The 12,215-nt window shown below is 40.2% G+C and overlaps 1 protein-coding gene across 1 annotated transcript in view; it reads right to left on the reverse strand.

Moving 5' to 3' along the window:
• The window catches only part of TES (testin LIM domain protein), a 28,264-nt gene extending 16,328 nt beyond the window's left edge, over positions 1–11,936 (reverse strand). The window contains exons 1-2 of the mRNA XM_066183054.1: positions 11,840–11,936; positions 979–1,064 (exon numbers count right to left, since the gene is read on the reverse strand). Of these exons, the coding sequence (XP_066039151.1) occupies positions 979–1,064; positions 11,840–11,866 (113 nt within the window). The 5' untranslated portion in view covers positions 11,867–11,936. The remainder of the gene's footprint in view (positions 1–978; positions 1,065–11,839) is intronic.
• Between the last annotated feature and the right edge of the window lie 279 nt (positions 11,937–12,215).

Below are 12,215 nucleotides of genomic sequence, written 5' to 3' on the forward strand. Positions count from 1 at the left end.
GGCAAAGATGTAAAATGTCCTAGGCCTTATCAGCATCTGATGCTGCTATGGCTGGGATACAAAGGCTACCTTATTAAAAAAAAAATTCTACTGCAAATGCAATTTTCACTGTAGCTAGTTAGCATTGGTTAAAGGTAATACTTTTAACTGATGGCATGTGCTAGTGCTACTAACAACTATTTTTCTGTTTCTTTCATGCTTTTCCCTTTGAGATGGACTTTTTTTCTAAAAAATCAGAATTACTAAGCTACACCTTAGAGCACACCCAGTATTATGAGTGAACTGGGACAGTGATACATAAAAGCATTAATATACATATATACATCTTGTTTCAGTGAAAGGAAAAAGGTCTTAATGAAATACAAAGTTTCTGCCTAAGTAATGACAGACTATTTACTACTATCATCAGCTCACTGATTTAGGAACAGTACACTATCTAAGGCTCAGTATTACCTAACTTATGTGAATTTGTGTGACACACACAAGTGACACCTCTTCCCCATCTAAGTAAGCTGTAGGTGTATACAAAGCTTCAAATATTTTCAAAATAATTCTGCCTAGCATCTCCAATCAAAGCTTATATATTTGGTCGGGAGTTGAAAAAGCATTTTATTACAGAGATAAAACATACTTCTCCACTATCATGTCTCTTACTGTAAAGTTAGACAGTATATTTTTACTAATATATGCTGAAGTATATTTTTACAAATCTACTTAACTGTCTAGTCAGCTAAAACAAATGCTGCAGTAGAAGTACTACCATTCGCTTCAGGGCAGATGAAATTTATGCTCACAAGTGATTAGATACTCCACTGTAACGCACCTGAGAAGTTCTGGCTCTGAACTGTGTAGCTTTTATAAAACATCTTAAAAGTTAAATTGAGAGAAAGAACAAAAATGGTTACTAAGACATTTGCATACACATGTCAAGGTCTGCAGTGCTGAGTCACATCTTAGGGTACATTTGGCATCACTTACCTCCAGTAATGAAGCTCAAATCCTTCACACTTCTCCTTGCATTTTAAGCAGGGGGCACCAAATCCTTCCTCATGGCCCAAGCCCATCTGTGTACAGAGGAACATGACTACAGTCAGCTTCAAGAATTATGCTGCGTGAATGATCTTACTGATGCCTTTATAATCTGCAAACAACAGCTAAAGCAAAAGATTAAGCATTTGACTCAGCTGACATGAGATCACCATTTTGGGGTCCACTCACCTTCCTATTATATGTATATAATTAGCAGTGTTCACACAAGCCTGCACACTGGGTTGAGCTATGCAGGCAGAGGTAGCCTTAGTACTTCTCTGGTGACTTTTCTCTCCAGCCCAGCTTTGCTCTACAACTTCACACAAGGGAAGAAGCAGACTCTTTGCAGCATTTCCTTAGGTCTGAGGCTGCGAAATCACAGTAAGTGAGGCCAGAAGACCTCAAGTCAAAGGACATTTAATCCAGCTGTCTGGACAAAGTGATTTACAATATATGATTTGGCAAAATACAGGAAATCAGGAAACAAACAGACCCCACATTTATATGCACTAACCTGGACTAAAGGAAACAACTAAGTGATTTGTCTAATATTTCCAAGTATATTTGAGGCTAATCTGATAGTGACTGAGAGTAGCATATACCCTTTACAATTACGTTTCAGCTGGAGTCATACCAGCTTACTTTTTGAGGGGAAAGAAAAAAAGCACAGTTAGCAAAATCAACTACCAGCAATATGCAAAGGGTTTCAAAAGGATGGATGACCAATTCACACTGCAGAGGAAATATCAGAGAATACAGAAAACAGTGCAGAGTAAAGGTATTCACACAATGCATCAACACATCAGCAAATTTAACCTAGAAACAGCCACTTGAGCTTTGAGGTGAAAAACAAATATGAAGCACAATAACTTACGTATTTATATAACACATTTTAATGTTTCACTCTAGCACTTTAAACCTTTGAGGAACCTGGCTCTCAAATCAGACAAGTGAAGGACCACAGAAATGTGGCCACAGTTGGGTATGCAGGTTCATGCCCAACATGCAGAGAGGAATCCACCCCAAACCCCCAGGCAGCAGGAGGAGGCCTCCCAACCAGCTGTAGGTAGAAACAGCTCACCTGCAGTTTAGCTTTTACCATGAACAGAAACTGAGCTAGAACTGACAAGTTCTGGTACTAATTTTCGTTCTGGCAACAACAACACAGTGCCTAAGTTAATCAGATGTGGTGATACAGTTTTATTATTAAGTTTGCCATTTACTGAGAGAAATCATACTACTATTGTTGTATGTGCAAGGATACAAACCAGGTCAACTTTCAACTTGTTTCTGTCCAAAATAAAGAATGGATTATTCACAAACCACTTGTTTAATACAGAACACCTGATAAAATGCAGGGAATACCATGTTTTCAGTTACTTTATAATTTAAAGGATCACTGCCTCAACAGTCATCTGACATCCCCAAGAAAAACTTCCCTGAAGATAGTGATCTATTTAGGGAAGAGAGGTATGTTGGCAGCTATTAGGCTACTGGAGAGATGGACAGAAGGACATTAACACTATGTCTTCCATATCTGGATGCTGAAACACAAGGTGGCTGTGATCATTGTGACATCTTCATCAACCTAAGGGCTCAAGAACTTCACATTACAGGTGCTAACCAGAAGCCTGCCAGTAGATACGTAAAATAAGAACTTTAAAGATTAGGTTCTTCATCAGCTACACTTCTGATAAGCTAACTGGTTAATAAAAATTCATCTTCACTGAAGATGGGCATTTATATGAGTCTTCTCATCTGGAATCCAGAGATCTCCCACATGCACACACATACACACCATGAATCACAAAAAAACCTGACCACTCCTCCCAGTCCACAGTCAAAGAGACCAAGATGTTAGCCTGGATGTTTTCTAAAGGGAAAAAACACAAAACCTTTTTTTTTGGGGGGGAGGAAGAGGAGGGAGAGACAGGTTGTTTTTTATTTGGTGTTGTTTGTCCTGTTTTTAAAGTCAGCCTCTCTAAAAAGTTGTTAAAATTTGACTGCACTGCCCTAATAAACAAACAAAACTCCCACAAAAGCCCAATCTGTCCCCCATCTCCCCCAAAAGACAACATTAACCCATTCTCTCTTGCTACAAACTGCCATTACTTCTTTATGCTCAGGCTCTCCCTTCCTTCAAAAAGAGTGGAATGAGAAGAAAAGAGAAATAACAATAATTTCATTAGTATTGTAATTAGAAGGTTTAGAAAGATAGGATCACTTGTTTAGAGAGTACTGTTTTATACTACAGAGAAATAAGCTTGACATTTCAAGAATTCCCAAAGCAGAATCTGAAATTCAAGGAAGAAATATTAAACATTTGCAAAACCCATTTTAACTATCATTTCCAAGCCTCCTAACATTTAAGGGTTTTTTTTTTAAGCTAAAAAAAAAAAAAAGCCTCTTCAGAAACAAATTAAGGAGAGAAAATATGTGCTACCTAAAAGCTCCACCCAGAACATACTTTCTCCAGACTACAGGGACAACAAGCAGCCAGTCTACTTGCACTTTTACAGCCAGTAGTCTTAGTGCAGATCTCTTCAGAAATGCAGCATTCTACATTCCCATTCCAGAAATAAAGAGCACATTATTATGTAAATGCTTGTGCAGCTCAAGACAAATAAATTGAATTAGCAAATGAGAGAGACTTGTTTGGAAACAGGTTTTTCAGTTTGCTATGAACCAGAAAGGAGGGAATTACCTTTCTATACACAATGTCTGGGCACCTTATGGAAAAGGTTTAGCACAAGACTGAAAGGCACACTAGAAACCAATTAGATGTGATTCTAGATGCACACACAGCCTCAGCCTTTGTTCTGACAGAGAAACTACACGGCTGCTTGACAAATATTACGATATAAAATAGCCAAACTCAAAAGCACTGTGGGCTATTCTTATCCAGAAGTCAGTGCGTTACACATATTTCTCCAGAGTTCTGTAACAGGGCATCCTTCAGCTGTAAGAAAGTAATTTCTGAGGCTGATGCTTTCTTCTTCAGCAGCCAATTCAGCTGTAGCTTAGGAAATCAGAAAGCCTAAAACTGCAATGTAGTGTGGTGCTTCTTTACTGCTAGCCATACCTATCCCCATGTGCCCTGCAGAACATGGCCAGCTCCAAGCAGAAGCACCCAGGGATACAGAGCAGGCTGAGCACTGGAGAGTTAAATGTGTACCTGAGAACAGTAGGGAACTCATTTTCCCCATAAACAGAGTTATGGGAGAAATGGCAGAGATAGGTTAGCTGAAATACTGCCAGAAGGTTCCTGTCTGTCTGCTGTCATTAATTTTCCTTTTACAGCAAAAGCTAACCAAACCCATCTGGTATTACCAAAATACCCAGTACTGATTTAAACAGAAGATGATGTAACTATGACTGAGATAATTCAAGATTACACGGCTCCCAAGGGCAGGAAGTTCTAAGTGGTTACAGCCAAGTGACAATTAGTGAAAGATTGCCCCATCTCAGTTCACACTGGAATCTAGTGACAAAAGCTAGTTGACTGTCAGAAGTCATGCACAGAAGCTTTACTATTATCTTAAAAACCGAAATAATCATATTCAAGTGTCTAAGATTTTGTTCAGAAGTGTAAGATAAACAGCAGGTACTCTGATATAGTTTAAACCTGACTTATCAGAAGGGTTTACTCCTAAGTTTATTGAACATTTCTTATCGCCTCAGTCCCACCAGGAGACCAGAATTAACTCAGGCCTCATCTGCTTTTCCTTCCTCACACCAAGAGGACTCCTGTACCACCAGACAGGTGAGCTTCATCCTGCCAGACAGAAGACACAATACTGGTACTTAGCCTCTGGAAAAGATCAAAAACCATTCCAATGTCACAGATCCCTCCAGAATCTGAAAGGATGTGGCTATACAGTGAGAATGCTGTCATTAATGGACTGCAACAATTAACAGAGAGCCTCACATTAGAACTACATCCTCTTCACTATCCTTTTTGTAGGTATTTCTTCTGTGCTCTTCAGTGCTTCAAGTAAGAATTGAAGTGATCCATGCCAAAGCTATTCTTAGATTTACCATAAAATCCTACAAATGTTCTAGTTTGAAGATTAGTTAATTATTGATGTATTTGGATGTTTGAGTGGGAGTTTGAGCACCTGTAAGAGCAAAACAGATTTCTAATACATCTTAATGTGCTTTAGGCACTTTGAGAAAAGGGAAGGTAAAGCAGGAAGGACAAACAAAATCCCCCAAAATGAGAAATTGCATTGCTGTGCATGCTCTGTTGCTGAGACCTGATGTTGTATCACTATATTCTGTACCATCAGAAGTCTCCGCAAGCAGGGAAACATAGTGAGTAGAAAATTAAAACAGGTTACAGCATTTAAACTTTAAAAACAGAAGACCAATGATACTTCTTACAATTCCAGAATGAAAAAAAGAACAAACCACTACAAAAGACACATGAATATCTGGACAATGCTCTTATAAAACTTTGACAGACACTATATGAGAAGGAAAAAAAATTCAGATCTGTAACAAAGAGCAGTGTCCTATGAACCACTTTACATTTGTTTTTAACATGTCTATTAAAATTGATGGCAAGTGTGACCCTGTGTTTTTTAATATGAATTTTGATTTAGAGAAAAGTTAACTGGAATTAAGAAACCTAGGTACAGAAGTCAATTTTGCACAGAAAGAAGGATCCCAAAAAGCAGTTGCATCCAAGAAAAATATTTGGAAGATGATCTGGGCAGGACAGACAGAAGAATAAATCAAGGAGCTGCAGTAGCCTGAGTACACAAGTCCCAGGAATTTATTTTATTGTGCCATCTTCTACTAAATATCAAAGAGGTCAGAATTTAAATATTTAAGACACTGCTACATAGTGTACCTTCAAAAGGCTAACAGCTATTAAAGATAGCTCAGCTAGATAGAAAACAAGTGCTGTTTATTCACAAAGTCCAGCATTTCACTAGCTAAGCTTGAATGCAGCTGACACACACTGTAACACTATCTGTAAACCTCCAATACAACACTGTCCATCATCCAGCACTGCAGAGGCATTTTCACAATACTCCATGTATTTTGTTTTGACATCAGCACTCTTACCCAGTTGTGTCCTCTAACATTAGGTTTTATAAGCAGACCTGGAAACCTACACATCTATTTTTTAGGAGCTTTAGTCATGCAGGAAAGTGCATGCTTTTTATCTGCTTTTAAGGGCTGTAGCTAGACAACCTCAGACTGAAAACAAGGCACAAATAAAGTGTTAGGCAGACGTTAAAATAACAAAAAAATCCGTCAACAAAACCAGAAACACATACACAACACACTGGAGTACAGTTAGGTCTGGTGTGTCCTGGAAATGTCATGACAGAAACCTACTTACTCCCCTGACCTGTTCATTTGACCAAGTTTAAGACAGTAGGTAACAGGTGTGACATGCTTTCATCTTAACAGTCCTGCTCTTCCTGAAGGTCCCCAGGACCTAAAAGAACCCCACCAACTTTGGTCATCACCAAAAACTATAAACTGGGGGGGTTTGCACATAGACACAAACCGTGTCTATGTAAAAAATCGTGCATGTATAAATATAACCCATACATATAAATTTTAGTTACATATATAAGTGAAATATCTAAATAGATATCTATTTAGATTGCATTTTACATTCTTAAAATACACTACATTATAGGTATTTACATCTACACTCTTATAACCGTACACTTTGCATCTGCTAGGAAGAAGATAGTAATTTGCACGACACATTCAGTATACTTTCGTGCAGTAAAAAAAGTCATTTTAAGCAGCTTTTGCCAATAAAATTTCAGTAACAATTGCTACTCACAATTACTATTACTTACATTTCTTTCTTTTTTTCCAGGAACAACTGAAGAAACAGACCTGTGTTACTTTTATGACAGAATACTGTAACTCAAAAGAAGGTAATTTTCCCCCTTGCTGTAAAATACTTGGCTTATAATTACACCCTATCCAGGAAAGCTTCATCTGATCTTAAAAGTCATGCAATCCTGCATGTAAAGTTTCTTGACTTGCTATTCAGGCATTTCATGATATTTTATAGTCAGACACCTGGGGAGTACTTTTGTCATAGGGAAAAAAAAAAAAAGTAACAGTCAAAAAGTTTAATTTACCTTTGCCATATTGGCCAAGCTGCTATCCAGGGATGCTGGACAAAAAAATCACTAGAGGTGTGGATTCAGACAGGTACTCCAAAAAATTATTCACTTTTTTTTTTTTAAACTTTGATGGGGAAAAAAACCTCTCAAACCCCACAGCATATGCAGGAAGCAGTTAGTTTCCTTGTAAACAAAACTGATGTAGTTCCTCTCATATCTACATAAATGTTTTCATTCTTCCACTTGGAGGCAAAACTCACTCCTGAATAAAAGTACATTTCCTTGATCTTACTATACATATAAAACAGCAAAAAAGATCTACTATAATGGGTTTCCATAGCAGTAACACCAAAACAAACAGTGACCTCAACAGGAAGTGCACCTCAGCAGACATTACTAAACCATGCTTTGCAAAACACAGAAAAGTTGACTTTGCGCCTATACATACTTTATTCACTGTTCATTTATCAAAGATCATTACAGTTGTTGACTTAGCAATGTCTAAAGCACTCAAAAGTGTTTGGTTTTCCAGCTGTAACAGAACAAACTAAGTCTCACGCCACTGAAAAATAACCACGCACAAATTCCACATTAGAGAAGCTGCACCTCTTCCCCCCAAACTGCCCTGCCCCTGCTCCATCACATGCTAAGTTCTTTATATAAAGCAAGTATTATACTGTGAAAGTTTATATAGAACAGACTCACTGCCAGATTCTTATTTTCTTTAGTGAAGCATGAGACCATGCTGCCAGGACTGAAAAGCAGGACCGTGACCTACTGATTCATTTTACCAAGTTCACAGAGGTGGCAGACAGGGCAGGAATCCAGGCTGCCAGAACAAAGTTCTGCTACAGTATTCAACACAAAGCATTAAATCTTCATTTTCCCTATAGCCTCAAAGCAAGCTTTGAGAACACAGCATATATTGTATTTGGGAGAAGGATGGTCTGTTTCTTGCACAAGTACTTTCCAAGCTGGAGCTACTGTTTTTACCCTTTAGCTCTGCTGTGCAATTGTTTTATACAAACACTATCTTCATGATCCTCAAATGTAAAAGGAAATCCAATTCCTCCTGAGAAAAAGGAGAAGACTGTACAGTTTCCCCTAAACTCCTCATCCCCTTGAAAGGTAAATTGTAACAGGCCAGGAAAGTCTCAGACTTAGTATTCACAAGGCAGCCAAAAAGACACTATTCACTGCCTAGATGTTTGCCAGTTAATTAATAGCTCTAAAAAGCATGGTGAACTGACTACAAAAATGACAGTTTTTTCCACACACTTGCATATGTTTTGCAAATATATTGTTCAGTGCAGAAAGTTCATGCTGAAATTTCTGTTTCTGGTAGGCTGTGGGGTCCAGAGCCCAGGATTCAGACCAAACAAGACATCTGGCTACATGGTAGTACTGGTTCCCTTAGCCACTTGTTAAGACAGCATGATGAGTTTTACAACACATGAAAGAAACCAAATAGAAGTTAAATTAAAAGTCTGCGCCAAAGTAATTGTGCCCTTAAGATTCCAAACAGAAGGGTACATTAAACAGGGCTGCTGCTTTTCAGTCATGGGCAGCAAATATATAAGGAATCCACTACTAAAAGGATGAAAAGTTAGAAATTGTGGCAGATGGGGCAGTAGCTTTTCCTGCTGAAGAACAGGTACATTGTTAGATTCCTAGTGGTCTTGTACTGCAGAGAAGGAATTCCAGTCAGACAGACTGTGCTACAACTGTTACATTTGGAGAAAAAAAAAACCCACCAATGAAATCAACAATGAAAACAGACTTGGCTGAGTGCTTTTTTCCTTCATACAAACCTAGGCAGGCAGATATAAATGTATGTAGCAGCCTTCCAAAGAGACAATACAGAAGCTCAAAACTGAAGAATGGACTCATGGATTATTGACACATAGAGAAATCTTACGAATGTCATCCTGGAAACTTCACCTATCAGGTTTTCCAGAAACAGAAAAATCCCAATATATTACCCTGTACAGTTATAAATCAGCAGTTGTAGGTAGGGGAAGAAGCTTTTTGACAGCAGCAGCTGAGTGTCTGAGCTCCACACCGCATTCTGCTCCAACAGGCATTCATTTCCTTCTGCTGTGCTGAACACCAGGGCTATAGAATAGCCAACACCTACACTGAGAATTCAAAAATGCAATGGAATTACTTATCTGTGACAACATGACAATTCCTGCTTTCTTCTGTCCAGTGTTCTAAGAAGTTCCTGCCCAACAGGCAGGCTATACACTCACCAGTCTGTAACGTTTAGAGGTTATTTGCCAAACAAATAAATACAAGTCGCTACAAAATAAAAGTTACATAAAGTCCAAAGCACATTTTGTAAGAGAACTCAAGCTATTTGGCTTCAGGGTGCAAGACAAAGACAGGTGAGAATGACAGCATGTGGTAAAGCAACCCATTGCTGCTGATGGACTAAAAATCTGACACAGGCATCTCCACCTCAGGACAAGTTTCTTCTAAAAGCCAGGTAGTTTACTGGTTTTGATAATCTTGACTGCAAACTCCTCAAAATTTTCTTCTACCCTTCAAGAAAGAAGGAAGTTGGCAAAAAAGACAGAAGAAAAAAGATAATAAACAGGTTGAGAATTGGAATTAAAGGACAGAAAATGAAGACATGCAGTTGTCCAGAGTTGACATGAAATGTTATTCTGTTTAGAAAATCTAAGAAGTTTTGATTAAATAAATCTTGATAGTCGAAAAAGAATTTTGTACTTAACTCGCTGGTACCTAGCAAAGCTTCCCAGTTCTCCCCACAGGGACTTTCACAGAGCCTCTTCTGTTCTCTTGGAAAAGGAGCTCCGCCCAAGTTACAAAGAAGATGAGCAGAAAACGGGAGCAAGGGAGGAAGAATAGCACAATAACAGAAATAGTTTTCTGAATATACATAGAGTAGAAACAGAGAAAATATGAAGCTTTTCAAATTATAGACATCTTTGCATACTACTAAAGCAGAGCAGAATGGAAATACTACTTTCATTAAACAGAGATTTGCTGGTTTCTTTTCTGGCACTAGCTTCTGTGTCTATCTGAGCAGGCTCAGAAAAGTCTTCAGGAATCTTCAAAGTTGATGAAAAAGTAAAAGATGAGCAAAGAAAAATATGACAAAAATAGTCAAATAAATTTAAAACACACGCAACTACCCAATACTTAGAGTGCTATTTAAAGCAGATGTTCAGCAACTACAAGTTCACTCAAACCAAGACTCCATTATTTGCAGAATTTTATTAGTCATTTTACAGCCCATATTTATTTTCTCTTTAGATGAATAAATTCTGAATTACAATGCTCTACCTTCCACAAATATGCATCTCTCACACCCTGGAGTTTGAAATACTTCCAGCAAACGAGCTCTGTGATGCCATCAAGGTTATGTTTTAAACTGTGCTTAGAAAATGCAAGCAAACCTACTCAAGAAGCTTATTTTCATTGCATTAAGTAGCCACACAAGAGGAACAACCCTGTGCACACCACTAGCTTCTAAAGACAGTGACAGTACTTAGCTACACTCGTCTGTACACTGATGGCCTCATGACTGTGATGAGATAGGCAGTTCCTCCAAAGCAGGATCCTCACCCGAGTGACATTATCACCGGATGACATCACTTGAAGCAAACTAACTCAAGGCTAATCATTGCTAGGATTCAGCCTTAATAGGTAGCCTTCCACATTACACACCTACTTCCACACGCAAGTCAGTTTCTAGCCTGCAAGTCGGAAAAGCACACAGGTATACAAAAGTGCACATGTGTATTTTAAAACAAGCTGCTACCTTTAAATAAAACAATTCAGGAATGAACCCCACTCACATTCATACAACATGCATTTCAAAAGACTGCTTTTCACAGATCAATGAAGGTTATGTATAGATTTAACCTAAGTTCACATATAAAGCCCCTCTTCCCTTTATCATATAGCATCAAAACAGACAGTACAAGTAAGTTTTTAATTTAAAAAGAGACAGTGCTTTAGCAATACATTTAATTTGTGAAAAAACTAGAAGCAAAGACTTACATGAGTATCCCACATGAAGTCAGTTTCACACAGGAAGTTTTAAATGGTGAGTTTTGGAAAGAGAGTCAATACAATTGGATTACCTACTGCTTTCTTTTACTTTTTGTTTCTGGCAGTTAGACGTAACTAACTACTCAATATACCTTTAAAAAGAAAGAAAAATCAAGCCCAGGCTTCTCCCTCAAGGGGGTAATCCATAGGAACGCTGATAACACACTCGTAAGGAGTCAATCACATCACAGCTCTGAAATTAATCATTAAAAAAACCACAGCGACTCGTCCGCTTGTAATTTAAGTTTCACACCTACATACACAGCGCACGTACATGAAAACAGCTATCAGATCTCAGGGGTTTACTGGGTTTTACTCGCATGTCGGCACAGCGGTACGTCCCCACCTGGGGCACCAACTGCGGCGACTACCCACGGCTGGGAGCAGGAGGCAGCCCAGCCGTGTGCGCACCGGGGGTACCAGGCACACAGCTCTCCTGCCGCCCGCCTCTGCGACGGGGCCCGGGCGGCAAGCGGGGGGCGCCGGCAAGGGCTGATCCCGGCACCGGAGGACGACCCCAGCGCAGTCCCCGCGGGGGCTGCAGCGACGAGGCGGGTCTGCCGCTCCCCAGAGAGCGGACACCGGCGTGCGCGGCAAATAACCCGGCGGGCAGCCCGCCTTACCTTCTTCACTTTATTCTCCAGGTTCATGGCGGGGAGGGTCCGGCTGCCAAGCAGCCCCCTCAGACCAGCCTCCGCTCGCGCGCCCCGCACCGCTCAAACTGCCGCTGCCCTGCGGCAGTGGCTGCAGCCGAACAAAGGCCGCGCGGCAGCCAATCCCCGCCGGCCGCCGCCGGCACGGCAGCCAATCCCCGCCCCGCCCCGCCCCGCCCCGCCCCGCCCGGCCCGGCCCGGCCCGGCCGTGAGTCAGCCGCGGCGGGGCGGGAGGTCGCGGAGGAGGCGCTGTCGGTGCGGTCTCTCCCCTGCGGGTACAGACGTCTGCAAATGCGGAGCCTCCCGAAGCATGAGAAAAGAGATCTCGGGCAGTAATGCGAGTGTG

The sequence above is a fragment of the Chamaea fasciata genome, unplaced genomic scaffold (assembly GCF_029207755.1).
Source record: "Chamaea fasciata isolate MVZ Bird 193981 ecotype frontalis unplaced genomic scaffold, bChaFas1.0.hap1 SCAF_5, whole genome shotgun sequence".
Lineage (NCBI taxonomy): Eukaryota > Metazoa > Chordata > Aves > Passeriformes > Sylviidae > Chamaea > Chamaea fasciata.